We start from the raw sequence: 18,016 nt of genomic DNA, 5'->3' as shown, positions 1-18,016 counted from the left end.
GCCTTGGCAAGCTTGCTACCCTCACTCCAAACAGAACTCAAATTCTAGATTGGAAAAAAGAAAGACAATTGGCACGCACCAAAAGATCATATGCTCAATTCGACGAAAATTGTGACTCCGAAATTTACGATTGGGGAAAAACAAAGAGGGTCGCTGTATCCATCTTTTTACCATGGTATGCGGCAGCTAAGGCCCTCGGTGAGCTTTCTCACCTAGAATGTTGGATAAGTAAGCATGCCAACGCCTCGTCTGCCGCCCTCTCCGATCTTCTGGCAGACCAGCAAACCACCAGGCAAGCCACATTACAAAACAGAGCGGCTATTGATTTCCTGCTGCTCGCCCATGGCCACAGCTGCGAGGACTTCGAAGGATTGTGTTGCTTCAATTTAACATCACGGAGCACTTCCATCCAAGCCAACATCCAGCGGATCCGGACCGAAGTACAGGACATCAAAACGGAAACTTCGGCTGTGGACCCCGTCCACAAACTATTGATGCAGTGGGGCATTCCCGGGTGGGCAGCCTCCATTTTAAAAGGACTCTTTTGGATTTTCATAATTATCCTTCTGATTTCAGTTGCCTTAACCATCTTCAAAAAGACGCTTACCAAGACTTTGGCAAATATTTATTTAATTAACAAGAACGGGGGAGATGTGGGAGGGGACTTGGGAAACTGTCCCCCCGAATTACCCTGGGAGGTGACAGGTGTGTAGTTCCCTGCCTCCCCTGTTATCAATCAGTATGTCTGTCATCCCTTGGTGCTAGAAAATTCTTTGTTCTTTATACCTCCATTGGTTCCTTCCCTGAAACCGCTCTTTCCCCTTACCCTCATTGGTTATAACCCTGCCACTCGACCCTGACTCTGCCCCCGAAGCCTTCCCTCACTGAACGCTTCGTGCCTGGACCCTCCCTCTCTTGTCCCCGTTATAATCCCGATTCCGCCCCCTGTTCGACGCTCTCAGAGCGAGCTCCCTCCCGGAGTGGTTGTTTTTCCCTTCGCTCCCTGAATTGCTGTTCCTCAATAAACCCTCCTGGAATAAAGCCGCCTGTGTGCCGTCCCGCCTTCATAGAGGAAGATTTCATTACGCTATCCGGCTTCCGAGGACTCGGCTCTCTGACAAGCAGAGTGGTCAGAGACCCAGAAGCCTCAGGGGATATCCTTTTAATACATAAGATCTTCTCTTGAAGAGATGTGGAGCAGATGATGTGGAGATGTGCCTCCAGTCATCCAAAGAAAGCAAGGAAGTCCAATCTTTGCATAGATCTGGATTGCTTTCTGCACACCTGTGATTCAGAGGTAATATGCAATGATTATCTTATACTTCATGATGTTATCCTTCCTTCACTGAAGTGAAAGAAATGTCAGTGCTTGACATTAATTAGCCTAATGTCAAGGATGAAGGTGATACTTTTTTAAAGTCAATAAAGTATAACGGTGATACTTTTTTTTAAGTCAATACCAGCTGCATGCAGTGTCCCTTTTCACAAGGCAGAGATAAACTCAGTATAAATCTCCATTAGGAATGTCTCACACATCCCTGAAATCACAACTCTGGCAGTTGGACCAGCCAGCACTCTTGTGGAAGCTCAGAGCTGGCAAAAACAGTCATCTCACTGCAATTTGTTCTATATCCATCATCTCAGCCACACCTGCGATATAATGAAAGAGCTATGTCTAGCCCATACTTGCATTCTCTTTCATCCCCAATAGCAATCTGCCCTGTGAGGATATACAGCTCTCCTGGTGATGCTGAGTCTTGCTGTATCTCCAGCTGCAGCTGAAAAAGAACAGCTTCCATAGGCTGTCACACTGGCAGAACGCAGGTCTGCTGCTACGCTGTGCATTCACAGAAGGCATTTGTTATCTGTCTCCATTTCTCCTGCACTCTCCACAGTGCTGGCCCTGCAAGCAGATGGCAGAGCTGCAGAGGACAACTCTGACACCCACATATGCACCAGACCAAGTTTCACCAAAATGAGGCAATGCACACGCTGCTGTGGGACCCACAAAAGCAGCTCACTCTGCCAAGGATGTGGGACAGTCCCAACAGGGCACCATGTCACTTGTCACTGCCAATGCACACTTGATTGCATGTGTGGCAGCAGCAAACACCTTGTAAATTGAATATTCCTCCTGAACTGCCTCTGCACACTGATTGCTCAAGTGGTCCAGAACCACGCACCAGAATCAACTGGATATGAGTGCTCTGAGAAGTAATTTATTTTCAGCATTAGACATTATGAAGTTTAACTGCAATACCACAGTACTGCTGCTAGAACAGTGCAGTATGTAAATGTTCTTCTTTTGAATGTGCAACATAATGGCAGAATGAGGGGTTTAGATATTACTTAATACAGGCTGTTATTATGTAATATATCAGAAACCCTTCAATTTGGTGTCTTAAATGGGTTTAAAAAATAGTTTCTAGACTGGTTGCAATTCTATCTGCAGTACTATGTCTTTGCCCAAGCAAAGGAAGACTGTTAGAGTAAAACAAAATGGCAAGGAATTACAGGGGTTTGCTGCTGCAGCTGTTTGGTTTTTAAGGCACTGCCTTGAAAGTATCGCTTACAGTGCTAAATCATTATCTTCACATACCATGAATGAATACGAATTTCCAATTTTCTTTCTGTTTACCTAAGAGTAATAATCTGAATTTTAACAGCATTTTAGCTGACAACTGACATATACATTTAATATAATGGGGAATAAGACACTTCTGGCATTCATCATTTCAGGCAGGCTAAGCTAAAGGAAAAAGTTAGCAAACTTGGAGAATAAGTACACAAGTTGTTCAAAAATGAACTCCAGAATTAATTTCTAATTTTCCTGACCATCAGCAATAACGGTTCAGAACCTCCTGTGAGATTCCACCAGTGACACAATAATCTCTACCATTTTTAAGATAGTACTTGGAAAGCTTTTGAAGGTTATGACTCTATACAGCCCTAGGCTGGAATCAAGAAAATCCGTTCCAATCTCACATTCATGAGCCTGTCACATCCTACCCACACCTATGCAACACTGAACAGCAAAGAATATATTTCCCAAAAGTTGGGAGTCTGTATTTTCTTAAAGATGGGCATTGACAATTTAAGGCTGTTGATAAAAATATTGCTGAGGTAGCACATAGTCCTGAGGTTGGTGTGGGACCTCCAGCACCTCCCTGTGCTGAAAGCTTTTACCTTCCCACTGGGCATCTGCAAGCGCTGCTTCTCCAGCCACCTCTGCAGCACTCCAAGTTCCGTCACTGACTGTTCCATTCGCTTCCCATGCCACTGCCATGCTGAGAACAAGGCCCACCTCTGCACAGGCTGAACTGGGACATCACTGATGCACCTTCTGCTTTCCCTCAGGATACCTCACAGATGTGTAGGAGCTATTTTAAGCTTCTTCCCGCACCTCAGCCATTATCTCAAGGCAGAAAGCAGCAGCACAGCTGGACCTCATGGCATGATTTGGCCAGGCCAGAGCAATGGTGTGGCAAACACCCCTGTTTGCATGGCCACCTCCAGGCTGGGGGCTAAACACTGGCTGTGACAACAGGTTCACATCACATTTCTGTTATCCAAAGACCATTTTCCTTCCACAATCTTTTGCCCAACACATTTTATTGCTAATAGCAACAAAGCAGTATCTGTTCACACAAAAACAGGTACTGCTAAGCTGAAAAAACCTCCCATCCCCTCAGATCTCAGAGTAATTAGTATGTAGACATGGAAATTCTTAATAACATGCTAACTGCTGTTGGAAAGGTAATTTGTGGGAGTTCTTGAGCTCACTGGTTGGCATTGTTGAAAAGACAAAAAAAAGTTTAAAGCCTTTCTTTGCACACCACCCAATTTTTTATGCACTACATCAGCTAGAAGTAGAGCCAAACTGAAAAAATTCTGCCATTTTATGCACCATGGAAACAAGAAACCTGTTAATCTGCAAGTACCTATTCTACATCCATTTGAGATCAATTTCTACTGTGGGAGTATAGCCAACAGGTTCAGATCTACAACCTGTGTTTGTCATGGGAGATTGACATTGATTACTTTTTGTTTCATTCTCAAATAAATACAAATATTAAAACATAAATCAGATTGATGTCAGGGTGCATGTTAAACTGCATTACAGTCTAATAAAGACTATAAACTTTCCTCCTAATGTAATTTCTTACAGCAATATCAACAACAGGATATAAAAATATTCAAAGCGTTCATCTGTGATAAATGTGATAAAACTGCACATTGATTTCCTAAGTAATCTCATATATTCAGATTTTCTTCTAGAGCTGAAATACTTCTTGCTTGAGTCCTATGAAAGCTACTTATTCTTAACAGCTCATACTAATTTCATGTGTTTTCCCCATAAATTAAACACTGCCACTTTTTAAATTAGAGAAAATTTGTCTGATAGACTACTTTAGCCTGAAGGTTTATTGCATTCAATTCAGAGCTTCTGTACCTTTCAAATGCTGGTGCTCATTTGTGAAACTCTCAGAAATACATTTTAAAATTCTCAGTATAAGAAGTTCTTAAAAGAACTCACATGCTTCAACATCATGTGCATCATCCCTTTCAGTGGGATTCCCCAAAGTCGTGCACAGCTTAAGTGCTTTTCTGTGTTGGGTTTGAAACTTTCATGTTAATTAAATGTGCTCCAAGCAGACTTAATGCTTATGACTGCCTACAGTGCTCACGGCAGCTACAAGGCTCTCTCAGCTTCGACTCAAGCCATTAAAACAGAATGAGCAGTAATAGCACATTTTCAGTATCTATAGCAATACAAAAGGCAGGCAAAGACAGGTGAGGTGATGTGGACAGGAAGGTTTAGATCCTCCTTCCAGGCACAAGATTCAGCAGGGCAGGTGATACAGGCATAACTCTGCTTCTTCGAAAGAGGGTAGTAGTTGAATGCATAATTAGTTCTCTGCAAATGTTACCTACAGTATCTCTGATCTCACCAGTATGCCAGGCATCAAACTGGGGCAGGCAAAGAGCAGACATACATGTATGACTGAACACACTGTTACTGTATTTACATACTAAAATAGGAGTGAAAACTCTTTCCCAAAATCCACGTGATGGTGCATCTTCATCCATGGTGTGCAACACCCGATTACAAATTTTGTGACGCCTGATTACAAATTGCTACCTAGAACAACTACTAATTATTTACCAGAGAAAACCATCATTGCTGAACAGTTACTCTCCATAGGTCTTCACAGCAGAATCAAGCAAATTTCTGGGGACAGATATTATCCACAACCAGGTATTTGGTTCCATACAGATGTAAGTGGGTGAAGTAGCAGCTCAGACTATTCAATATACTTCCCTTTGGATTAAAATTCATGACTTATTAATGTCATTTTAAATATGCACTATCTAGCACAAAGAATATGGTCTTTGAAAAACTAATACTGATCAATTACATAACATTTCGATAATGATACAGGAACACTGAAGTGTTTTCTCCTTTATGTACTTTCATGTGATTTCTTAAATCCTAGATGGAGAATAATTTGTCTTCAGTCTAGTTCTACTTGAGGCAGTACCAGTATGACATTTTGCTTTCAGGTTCTAGCAACATCGGTATTGAGATCAGAGGTATTAAAACTTAGAAAATCTGACATGTTATGTCAAATTACAAAGACAGTATCTGAGAGCAAATGGAAGAACAGACAGACTGAATTAAGTAGCAGAAAAGGGGAAAGAAACAGAATGATAGGAAGGAAGATAGGGACAAATGTACAAATGTGAAAGATTAAACAAACATTCTAGCGTAATCAGATAGGTGTGAAGAAGAAACATTAAACATTGTTGAAAGCACAGCTGTAGGGATATAAATTCAGACATAAATTCATACATACTGTATGGGCATAGTCCCGTTAACACTTATGCACATAAAAGATTTTTTTTGCAACATTTGCATAAGCTAGAGGGTAATACTCATGTGAGTAACATGTGCAAAAGGTAGCAGGATTTGGCCTCTCACTGTTTTTCCTTGTGTACATCATGTATATCTGTAAAACATTTAAGCAGGCATTTCAACTTTGACGAAGACTGAACTTGGAAATAATAGGACCTAAGGGAAACCTTTCCAGGAAAGCTGGTGGAATTGTAGTTCTGCAAAGCACCGAGCGGAATACCCTAAGGACTAATTATTTGACAATACAACTAATGGTATTATTTTGAAGCATAATAAAGTTAAACCTGCAGCTTGCATAGATGTGGAGTACTTGCTGAAGGGAAGCACAATCGATGTGTGAATCCAGCATTGGAGAATCCTAATTAACCCTCTAACTGCTATCAGCAGGAAGGCTAATAGCAATTCTGAAATGGTATAAGCGACTTAATCCTAAGGGATTGCTTCTGTTAATGAGACACTGACTGTTAGCTCTCCTCAGCCATGTTTACAGTAATGAGGCACCTTTGTAAGGCAATAAACAACTGTTTTACCTAATAGCAGGCTGGGATTCTCATGAGTGACAGAAGTTACTGTCTGAGTGACACAAGTTTTTGTCCTCATCCTACAGATAAGAAAAAGTCCAGTATGTCACTTCCCATGATCCACTGGTTGGGCCAGGGATGGAGTTTATGGGTCAAGGTCATTCAGGATGACGCTACAATTCTCCTCTAGAAGATGACATTTGATGCTCTACTGACATTAGTGTTTTATAGAATGTTAAAAAACATGAAGCATAAAAAACCCTCAAGGGAGTCTGTCTTTAGTAATATAATAATGAAACTTCTTACAAAGTATTCTCATTTTGAAACTACAAAAAGAAAGGCATTAAAAGTCTTTAACTGAGCAATCAAAAACCCATGACCTTCCTTCTCCTAGAGTTTCTGGCTGTGGCTCGACAAAATGGTAAAAATCTCAATATTATACATATGGGAACCCAAAATATAAGGAGCCAGGCTTCCCAGTACTACTTCCCTCATCTCAGATGATTCAGCAGACTTCTAGGCTATCATTTCTATCCTCCTCTGCCAGTACTGTGCCTCAGGTGCCTTTGCACCACTAGAAAGATGTAAAAGACAGGCTTCCACAAGATTAAACAAAAATTCTTAAAAATATTTTAAAAAACACTTTAAGAGCAGTGATCAAGGAAGCTACATCTTACTGTTTAATTTCTTTCTTCAAGATATCTATGTTGCAAAGTGCAGCTAGAAATACTTCTACAAAAATTAAATTAGTCATTTAGTACCATCCACGGCAACTGTTTATACAAGACTTTTCTGCAACATGCATTGTTTCCTAAAAATATTAAATATTCCATTGATTAATTATCTCAACTACAATGTTCAGACTTTGCAAACTACTGCAACACACACAAGTTTAGTTACAGAAAGGATGGATTTCAGAAGTAACAATATTGTGGGCTTTACAGAAAATATGTTTTCCTTGAAATGATACTTGAATATCCTTGAAGAAGGAATTACCTCTAGCCTATAAAATAGAATTTCTGGCAACACTCCCTAAAGTAGAACACAGTGGCCTCTAGAAATAAGCCATGGTGCTATCAGCAGCACAGATTACTTTTTTCTGTCAGAGAGTGCCCAATGCATCCAGAAACTACTGCGAAGGGCCACAATCAGCCAGCAGCAGGTTCAGCCATCCCAGCTGCCCTGGCAGCCACCCCATGCCATGACAAGGCAGTCAGCCTTGTCACCATCCAGCTTGGGCACACCCTGTGTGGTGGCAGCAACACCACAAGGCTGCCAGCACCAAGAGGCAGCTGTGGCACCCCTGTGGCAGGGAGTGCTGCAGAGTAGCCCCTACCCTGAGGCAAGAGGCAGTGGTGTGGCCACCCTGAATGGGATGGGAAGTCAGGGAATGCATCTTGTTTGTGTAAATATGCACGTGTGTGTTCTTTCATATACACGTATACACACACTCATGCACAATGTGTGCGAACAGATAGGTGCACATACATATCTAAAATCACAGAATGAGCTGAGCAGGAAGGAGTAAGGATCATCGAGTCCAACTCCTGGCCCTGCGCAGGATCACACCAAGGGCCTGAGAGTGCTGTCCCAGCACTTCTTGAGCTCTGTCAGGCTGGTGCTGTGACCACTTCACTGAGGAGCCTGTTCCAGTGCCCAGCCACTCTCTGCATGAAGGATTCTCGTGATACACAACCTAAACCTCCTCGTGATACACAACCTAAACCTCCTCGTGATACACAACCTAAACCTACCTTGGCACAACCTCAGGCCATTCCCTCGGCTCCTGCCACTGGACGCCAGAGGAAAGGTCTCGGTGTCTGCCCCTCCTCTTCCCCTCGTGAAGATGTCGAAGGCCGAAATACAAACACACACACGCACAAACCCGTGTGTGTGCGTGTGCGTGCGTGTGTGTGTGCGTGTGCACTTCAGTATGTATATCCGTGTCTGTGTCCCGCGGTGAGCGTCCCCCAGCACCAGCTCCGGCCAGAGCTCCCCGCGCCGCCGCCCCTCCCTCGCCCGAGCCCTGAGGCGGGCGGGCCTCACTCGGTGGCGCCCGGCCCGCGGTCTGTCCGCACACCCGCCATGGGGGAGCCCGGGCCCGGCCTTACCCCTGCCCTTCTCCTGCTCCGCCATGGGGGAGCCCGGGCCCGGCCTTACCCCTGCCCTTCTCCTGCTCCGCCATGGGGGAGCCCGGGCCCGGCCTTACCCCTGCCCTTCTCCTGCTCCGCCATGGGGGAGCCCGGGCCCGGCCTTACCCCTGCCCTTCTCCTGCTCCGCCATGGGGGAGCCCGGGCCCGGCCTTACCCCTGCCCTTCTCCTGCTCCGCCATGGCCGCGGCGCCGCGCTGTCGCCATGGCGCCGCGGCCGGGCCGGGCCCTCTCCTCGCACCGCCGGGCTGAGCGGGGGGAACGTGTCCGAGCCCCCGTTCCGCGCCCGCCGCCCTTGCAGACAGCGATCCAGCCAGCCCCTCAACCAGCGGCAAAGGACTCCCGTTTCTCTTAAAAATACAGCTTTCCCCAGCGATTGCGGAGATTTCCTTGCGTCTGAGCTTTAGAAAGTGAAAGAACGTTTTATTCTAAATGCCGTCACGCCAAAACAGCTAAAATATTCTGTCTTAGTGATATTAAATAAAACTCTGCGGTTTAAATTTAGCTGTGAGTTTTAGCAGACAGGCTTGCGATGCCTGGTTCTTCTGACTCTAAAACAACTGTGAAAGTAGAAAAAAATACAAAAATTAATATTCTGGCAAGATGCAACCATATATTCCTACAAAATAAATATTTATTAAATTCCTAGAGCTAAAACCCTGTCCTCACTACAGCAGGTGCTTGTTTGTCAGGTGTTCAGTTTTGCAAAGCCCACATGGATGACTCCTCCTCACACACTCAATTTCACCTCTCAAACAAAGAGTTAATGATGTTCTCAATATTCATGGAAGCCTGAAATTCACAAAAACACATGGAGCACAAATAGGGCTTCTTTGTTTATAAAAACGATCACTTTTTAATAATATTTTAACATTTGCTATTTGCCTTTCAGCCACTTATTTTTGCATTTTTTATTGAACATGGCTCAGAGTAAAGAGGATATAATAGATACCCAAGACAATACATCTTTATTCTGTTGGGAAAACAGCTGATTATGCTCTCTAACAAAGTTGATCCCTCTGAAAGGTTACCTACCGACTTGAGCAGTTTATTAAAGTAACTAAATATTTTAAACTACATGTTTGACTACAGGAGTACAGATTTGTTTCCTCTCAAATTGCTAACAGAAATTTTATAGAGAATAGCATAGCAGACTAATTTAGAGGATGCAGCAGCAGAAGAAAAAAACCTTTATCTTTCAGTCTTACAGGGGTCCTATTTCTTATTCCTTTAACCACTCCACAAAGAAAACTTGTCTTTCCTGATTATACACCTATGATGGTGAGTCAGTCACATGTTTGAAGCTGAAGAAAAGTGCAAACTACATTGTTTTGGCAAGGATGGACCTCTCTTATCTCTTTCTTCACCTATCTCAAATGTAGAATTTCATGTTCTTGAATACTGTACCCAGCATTAGATTTCTTTTATTATTTTCCAGATCATTCATCATAGGATACTTATAGCTCTTCTACAAATGCGACACTAATTCAAAGTATTTAATACACAACCCTAAAAAAACCTTCATAAAATCCTGTTCCTGTTGTTTGAGTTTTCATGACAAATCCATGCCCAAAATATGAAAAACTCTTAGTTTTAAAATAAATACAATATTGCATATTGCATATTTATTGAGATTATTGCATGTTCATAGTAGATTTTGAATGGAAGTGAGTCACTGCAACTGTGACATGGTAAGACAGTAACTGCACTTGGGCATCCACCTCTAACATCTTCCCAGCAATTTCTCCAGGGCTTGCACTTGGCTTTCCTCACAACTCCTTCCTCTTTGACAGGCACTAATCTTTGTTTCCTCCAAGAGGGATGGTAAGAAAGCAGTGTGTAAATGCTGATGAAGAAAGGGGAAATCATGAAGTGTACCACAGCTATGACATGTCATTTACATCACAACATCTATGTCCTGTTGCAGCCACTGACTGGCCCTCATGAGCTGTTAGAATAGCTCCTTGGGGAAGGTGTTGTTGGAAGTATAGAACTGCTCAAACCCTGGATGTTCATATCAAACTTGTTAAGTTTTATAACTTTAGCCTAGCTGCAGAATCTTCACTGTCTCAGAGCTCATACAAATTTCAACAAACAGCATTTTGCACTGTCCTGCCTGTGCTGTTGAGATTCCACTCAGGACAATTACTGTAAATCAAAGTGCTTCATTTGCATTGTCCACTCTAGCCTGGAGTTTCCTTTTTTTTCCCAGTAGTTTGCAGTCAACCATCCTTATTCTCCCAATTCCTAGCACATCAGGCTTTGGTGTCTTTCCTGTCTCCAGAAGCAGAACAAAATACTGAGTGGGAAAGCAGTTCAAAATGAGAACTCACTGCTTTAAAATTTCCTGGCAATGTATCTTGAAAAATCTGTGTAGGGAAAAAATGTTAACAATTATAATGCAGATCAAATACCTCATATATGGACCTGAACCATATAGCTGTTTCCCTTTTAACTTAATGCACAGATACCTCAAACCAAGGGTATGAGTGGGCTGAAACAACTAATCACATTTTGGCACAGACAAGTACAAAATGAAACCCAGAACTACTAATTCAACAGCTTGAAATATCAGCTGCTGCATGCAAGATCTTTACAGAGCTCCTCTGAAGAGAACATACCCTTTTAAAATTGTGATTCTTCATTTTAAAAATGTCAGAAGATATCTCAGGAAAATTATAAAATAATCCAGCATCATTGATTTAAAGCGTGAATCCACTGAAGTCTCATAGACATAAGGTTCCCTTACCTCCACTCCTAATTTCATCCCATACATTCTTCTCAGCTATCAGGGTCCTATCACACATTTTGCATATTTTCCATGCATATGTTCAGAAATGTTATTCAGAAAAAAAAAAAAAAAAAAAAAAAAAAAAAAAAAAAAAAAAAAAAACAGGTCTAAAATGGAAGAAGTGACATTAAGAGAGAGCAGTTCAAGGAGGTATAATAACAAAAAGCTACAAAGCTGTATCCCCTCATGGCTTCAGGGCTGCAAGCATCTCAGCACATCTTTGCTCCAAACATTTGCCAAACATCTTCACTATAGGACACCCTCTGTGGGTCCTTGAGGATCATGTAAGTGAAGGCACAAAGAAGCCTACTCATTTATCCTTCACAGAGAAAGTAGGTGGGTAATTATGATTTTCTGGCAGGACTCTTACCTATAGTTCCTCTGCAGCTAAAGGGGTACAGCTGTGCTGTTCAGCAGGCATTTCCATGTCACTGTACCCTTTTTCACCAATGTGACATGAATGACCCAAGTGTACCTTCATTCCACTCTTCCCCTGGGATGAGCAGTGGACTCCAGTGACTCAGAAACAGACTCTTCAAAACAGAGTATTAGCTAAACACTAGCTGTTCACGCAAATGATACACAGTAACCAGATAAAAATGAGAAAAAGACTCTGTCATTCCTCGCCTATACTGTATCTTTCCCTACAGAATTTAGGTAAATTACATGAGAGCACTACCTCGTTTCATGTGTAGGAGGGGAAGACAGTTTCTCCTCCGGCTTGTTCTCTTTGTAACTGCAGGCTTTGATCCCATGCTTGGAGCAGATGAAGAGAAGCCTAACAGAGCAGGCAGAGACAGATATACAGACGTGCCCTCCATTATTTCCTGACCTCTTCCAAGCTGCTGGTATATTCATATTAACCTTATCTGTCATAATTTTGCTTTCTTTCAAAAAAATTGTTATTCCTGTTCTCACCTACAAAACAGCAAAAGGTTCATAAATTGTACATAAAAGTGCATAAATTGGCATAATTTGCTGTACTTTTTATACAGGTAATAAACCTAGCAGCCCAAAATCTGACCTCTTAAATAAAATGTCAGCGTATGTATGATTCCTTGACACTGTATACAGAGTTCACCAGTGCTAAAAGGGAGGGATCCAAGTCTAGCCCTTCCTTCCCTCCTGCTGGCTGCACATCTTCCTTCTACCTTGTGCTGGCTCTGCCATTCACTGAGTGCAAATATGAGTCACAGAGGTAGTAAAAATACAATCCATCAAAAAGTGAATAGTGTTCTGTCCTCTTAAGACACCCAGAAAAGGATCTGACAAGCATCTTGATCAGCATATCCAGTGTTTTATTTTGTTTTCCTGCCTTTCCCTCAGTGCCAATCTCCCTGAAAATGCTCGGTCACTTCCCCGTCCCCTCCCTGGTACCCTGTCCATCACTCGGCTCCCCATCCCATTCTTCCCGAATCTTCTACCCTGGGCATCGTGGGATTGGATGAGGGTCCGGGGTCCCTCCCTTAAGTTTCCCCCATTGGTTTTTGTATCTGTCTATCCTTTCACCGTCCACGCCCCCAAATCCCCCCATTGGTCAATGGGCGTTCCCTTCCCCTTGTTACCGCCCCGGTCTTTAAGATGTTGGGAAAGCCTCGAGGCCACTTTTGGCTGCACAATGCTCTGCAGCTCCGAGCTCCCCGGAGCCTGGATTAAAACTGAAACTGTCTCCCCAGCCTTGAGTCGACTCCCCCAAACAAGGCAGACAGTGAAACTTTTTGCCTCAGCCGCTCCCCGACTCTCCTCGAGATCCAGGGGGGTGACCCCCGGCTGCTGACTGTGCCTCTGCCGGGCAGGGGAAGCCAGGGGGATTCAGATTAGTACAGCGGCAATCCAGGAAGATGGACCCTGCAATTAGAAGAGAGGAAGAAATAGAGGGGAAGGCAGGAAGGGTTAGATGTTTTTTTGGAGGGAAAAAGCTCAGAGGCTTTCTGAGTCCATAAGTAAAACACTGAAGGAAGAAAGGGAAAATCAGGTTTGAAGGCTGCTGATAATAGCAGCATCTCAAACCCTTCTCAGACCATGGGATGGCTTTGGAACTGTCCTGGCAAATATCTCTTACTGCTCACGAACAGCTACAATCCTATGGATCTTTAGCTCCTCCTGTCCAGCTTCAACAAAGCTGCACTTGAAGAAAAGTGACTGAACACACATTAAAAATGAGTTGCTAGGAGAAAGGAAGCATTTCTTTACTGCAGCAATATTCTTCAATGTCAAGGAGCTGCTGGCAGTGCTCGGCCTCTGGGACTATGCCTAAAGACCTGCAACAGAAAAAAGTTCTTTCTTTTATGTCTAAGTGCCAGGATACTGTTCCCCGTCCAACCCAGGCACAGAAATGGCCCTAGAGATCCCTATATTTTAACCTTCAGACTTTATTACCATTAATTATATCTGGAAGTGAAGCCAGGATCCCCAAGAACACAGTAGCAGGAACAAAACACAATCATCCATCTGCCTAGCAACATGGGTTGCCATGAGTACTTCTCCCCGTGCTCCACAGCAGGGGCTCAGCACTGAAAGCTGAGCCAAGCTCAAGAACCCCTTGAAAAAGGGCAAAGAAGGCCTTCTTCCTCAGATGAAGACGTTCCATCTCCCAAGACCTTCCTCTGGAACCCAGAATGTGTTAGCCAGCAGCCTGGAATTTGGAAATGAGGGACATCTGGAGTAGTGAGACAATGCCAGTGGAATTGCTCTTGCAAGAAGGAAAAGCAATGATATTTGGAACATCAATGCCATTAAAACTCCATTCTTCCCTTCTCTGTTCTTTGAGAAAGTTCTTTCCGTGTTTTAATACCATGCCAAAAAAATCCCGAGTAACATGCTGTCAAATCACTGACTTTTCACACTTCCGAAGAAAAGAAGAAAAACCTGTGAGTGGTACTGAAGACATGGAAATACTTTATAACATCCCTAGCTTAGGAGATCTTTCAATCACAAACCATTTGTAGGAGGTTGAGAGACGGAGTATTTAAGATAGTAATTTGTGTGGTTCTCCACTGAGCACCTGCTTTAGGTCTCATTAGAAGAAAGGATACTCAAAGAGAAAGGTTTTGACATGTCCTAGAAGGTTCATCTTACTGTTTTTTTTTTTTAAAGCAAAATATTAATTGATAATTATTTAATATTTAAGGTATCCCCCTGATAATGTGGTTATCTAGAAGCTGTTTAAAAATAGATATTTATGAGGAAAACACGAATTCAAGGTTTCAGACTGACATTTGGACAATTGTAATTGAATGGGGCTGTTGAATAATGGAATTATATTTATGTTACAAATATTGTGATGCTAACCTTTAAAAAAAAGCTCTTACTTTGTTGTTTGCTATATCACAACATGCAATTTAATATTATAAAGGCCATATCAGAGATAAATAAGCCCAAAGTACATCTTACAAAGACATCAGCCATGACAAAAAAAGTAGTTAACCTTGGGATGAGAGAAGGTTATACATCTGAATGATCATATATGGCCCTTAATCTGTTGAGGCATGATATAGTACTTTTTAATACTTAGAAAAATCTTCCTAGCACATGAGTAGCAGAACTACTTCCTTTTCTGTCACCTGTCAAGATTATTTGGACATGAAAATCTTGTACTCACTAAGTTAGTAATAAAACCAAAATGAACCTGGGTATAGAAGATTTAAGCACTTCTGATTATTCTACTTTTTTCAGAATACAAATTTTTATTTAAAAAAAAATTCTAGACCATCTGCTTGTGAAGACAATGTTTGGATAACTGATGTAACACTATCCTTTTAAATCTACAGTAGGATGGTAAGGGAGAAATCATCTTCCATAACAAGTCCCATTATCGCATTCAGGATTTTACTTTACAAGTCTGACCCCACTACCTGCTCAGGTTAACTTAAGAATTTCAGTGGGAATAAAGTTAAGCTCTGGGGGACATCTTAATTCACAATTTATTCATCTCCACTAACACAAATAGCAGAGGATTAAGCCTAGTGTTACAGCATAAGCACCACCTTAATTCTCATCCATCTCAGTGTTTTTTTACTCAAAAGACTAATTGCATGGCTAGCTTATTTTTCCAGGTTCATTAATTTCATTCATTACTTAAATATAAGCTTTTATTTTGCAGATATCAAATGTATTTCCAAATTTAAATAAAGTTAACTCTGATCTAACTAAAGATACTGTACAGAGTATGTTTTGTAGACTTCCTATACACACTTACTATTGTAAAATGAAAGTTGTGTTGTTATTTTAGGAGTGGGAAAAAGAAATAGAACTAAGATACATCCCAGAAATATTTTCTATACCTTCAGAATAAGAAAAAAATTGAAGTATTTTATTCCCTCATGAGGGATAGGGAACTTTGATGCACTGTGGCAAGAAGATATATAGCTGTATTAATGAAAATCTAATCTGTGCTCAGATACTTTGCACGTTGGTGATAAATGTAAAATATTCATACCACAATAGCTTGATAGACTGTCAAAAGCTGAAGTTCAGCCAATTTTACCAGAAAGAGTTGACATTTTGCTGTATTCTTCATTCTAGGGAGCTGAGAAAATAAGCTATCAAAACCACTCCTCCACTTGTAAATTTTGCCAGTGCAACTATTTAGATGTGGCATAAATCTAGAAATAGGAAGTGTTTGTCTACTGCACCATTTAGACACAGTAACTCAAACTAAGAGCAATAACAAATACTTCAGATTGGTGAGTTTTTGTCACTGTGCCAGGACAAGCAGAGGCATCATCTCCTTTTGTATCACCTTCTCTGCCATCACCCAAGGAATAGCCATGAAAGGATCTGAGGAGAAAACTGATTAATCTAGAAAATACTTTTTATGTGGTTGTGGTTACCAGGTTGTGAGCTGGGCTACTGTAGCAGAAAGGAGAGTGTAAGAACAACTGACAGGGACTGAGGAAATACAGACCTGCCACTGAGGAGCAGCCTGACACTTTTGGTGCAATCCTCCAAGAAGGGACCTTTGTTCCGTCACTGACTTAGCCTTCTCCCAAATCAGATGACTGCTGAACTATCTTCCAGTCATGCTCCATTCATACAAAGGTCCACCAAGGAAGCAAAAGCAGGGCTTGGAAAAAGAGACATAATCATTTATTAGACTAGCTGACATTGTTGAGAGCATAAAAAACCCAAAACAACAACACAGTGGTTTTGGACATATAATCCCTTTTTCAGCTCTGAAAAGAAACTGCATCCCTTCAACAGAATGCACTGGTCATAATTTCCAAATAACTGTAGCATTATTATCTTCCCTCATTTGGACTGCATTAGTCCCTTGAGGGACTAAAAGACAAGCAGTTACCACATGCAGAGACCTAAGGAGCAGAGAAAACTGCACCATGCTAAACTGATTCTAATAGACACCACAGATAAATGCAAATAAAGGAGACTTAACAGGAAGAGGCATTTAAGCATCCTGATAAAGTCATTTAAATTGCCTTTGGTTTGGACATTCAGAGCTATGTCACTTAAGAATTTATGAAACCATGCAATGAACCTCACCAGGGAAATGACAAACAACCTGAAAAATAACTCAGGAAATACAAATAGGCCACAAAGTACTAAAGGGTTATTACTCTGTGAGACAAGTTCTCATTGCTGAATAGCCACATAAAAACACCCACAGCATAATGTAGGGAGCAATAACTGCTTAAGCCATGGCTGCTGATGAGACAGTTGCTTGTCAGACACACTGATCATACACAGGTCAGTGATCCCAGTCTTGAGATTATTCCAAGATATAAAGATTTAAAGCACAGGAAAGCTTTGATCAATGACCTCGTCACTTAAGGAAGTCATATCTAAGACTACACAGGATAGTAAAAAATGGACTACTTAATATATATGTAAGTTTTACCTACTAAATGAACTTCCCAAAGTGGAAATACAAGTTTAATAATCCATCTGAAACTCTGGATCTGTAAACCTAGATAGGTAAACTCTTCCCAGTTCTATTTCATTAGCACCATGGTTTTCCCTCAGGAACAGGATGGCTATGGAAATAAACGTAAAAGTGGTACCACTTACAGTGCAAGATAATTATTTTTTTTCTAATTGCTTATTGAAATATATATTAAAACAGAAGCACAGTTTTTATCTGGTTTATATATGCTTGCATGATAAAACAGTATTTATTGGCATTGCAGTATATATCAGTAACACCTTGAAATCTGGGGTTACTGTCATTTCAGATTAACTCAACCAGACAGAGTCCAGTTTTTAACTAAATCACAAATTCTGGAAGCCTGAAGACCAAACCTTGCTTCAGTGATTTGAGGCAATACTGTCTCTTAGTGACCTTACCTTCCACTACCAGCTCACATCTCTCACTCTGTAATGGAAGAATCTTGTAACAATGGATGTGGATGTCCTGGTGTATCTCCACCTCCTTTCCCCTCGCTTTGGCTGTTCAACACAGCACAACATATTTAATAATTTAAATTGATAAACGTAGCTGTGGCCCAGGGAGTGGTTACACATCCCATTTTGTCACTTCTCAAACAGTGCAGCTGCTGGGACAGTAAAATCTTAAACCACTGTAACTAAACTAGAGACAATCTACTATTGAAATTAGTAACTGTGGGTTCTCTGTTACCAGACATCAACTGGGAGCCTGGATAAGTATTTTAACCTCAATTTT

The 18,016-nt window shown here is 41.6% G+C and overlaps 1 protein-coding gene across 2 annotated transcripts in view; it reads right to left on the bottom strand.

Moving 5' to 3' along the window:
• The window catches only part of DRC8 (dynein regulatory complex subunit 8), a 38,171-nt gene extending 29,192 nt beyond the window's left edge, over positions 1 to 8,979 (bottom strand). The window contains exon 1 of one of the 2 annotated variants that reach the window (XM_021550473.3): positions 8,746 to 8,979. In XM_021550473.3, coding sequence (XP_021406148.1) covers positions 8,746 to 8,770 — 25 coding nt within the window. In that variant the 5' untranslated portion in view covers positions 8,771 to 8,979. Of the gene's footprint in view, positions 1 to 8,549; positions 8,620 to 8,745 lie in introns of those variants that run through there. The other variant, XM_021550475.3, reaches the window with a different exon arrangement.
• Between the last annotated feature and the right edge of the window lie 9,037 nt (positions 8,980 to 18,016).

The sequence above is a fragment of the Lonchura striata genome, chromosome 3, assembly GCF_046129695.1.
Source record: "Lonchura striata isolate bLonStr1 chromosome 3, bLonStr1.mat, whole genome shotgun sequence".
NCBI lineage: Eukaryota > Metazoa > Chordata > Aves > Passeriformes > Estrildidae > Lonchura > Lonchura striata.
This window is presented reverse-complemented; position numbering and strand designations above follow the sequence as displayed.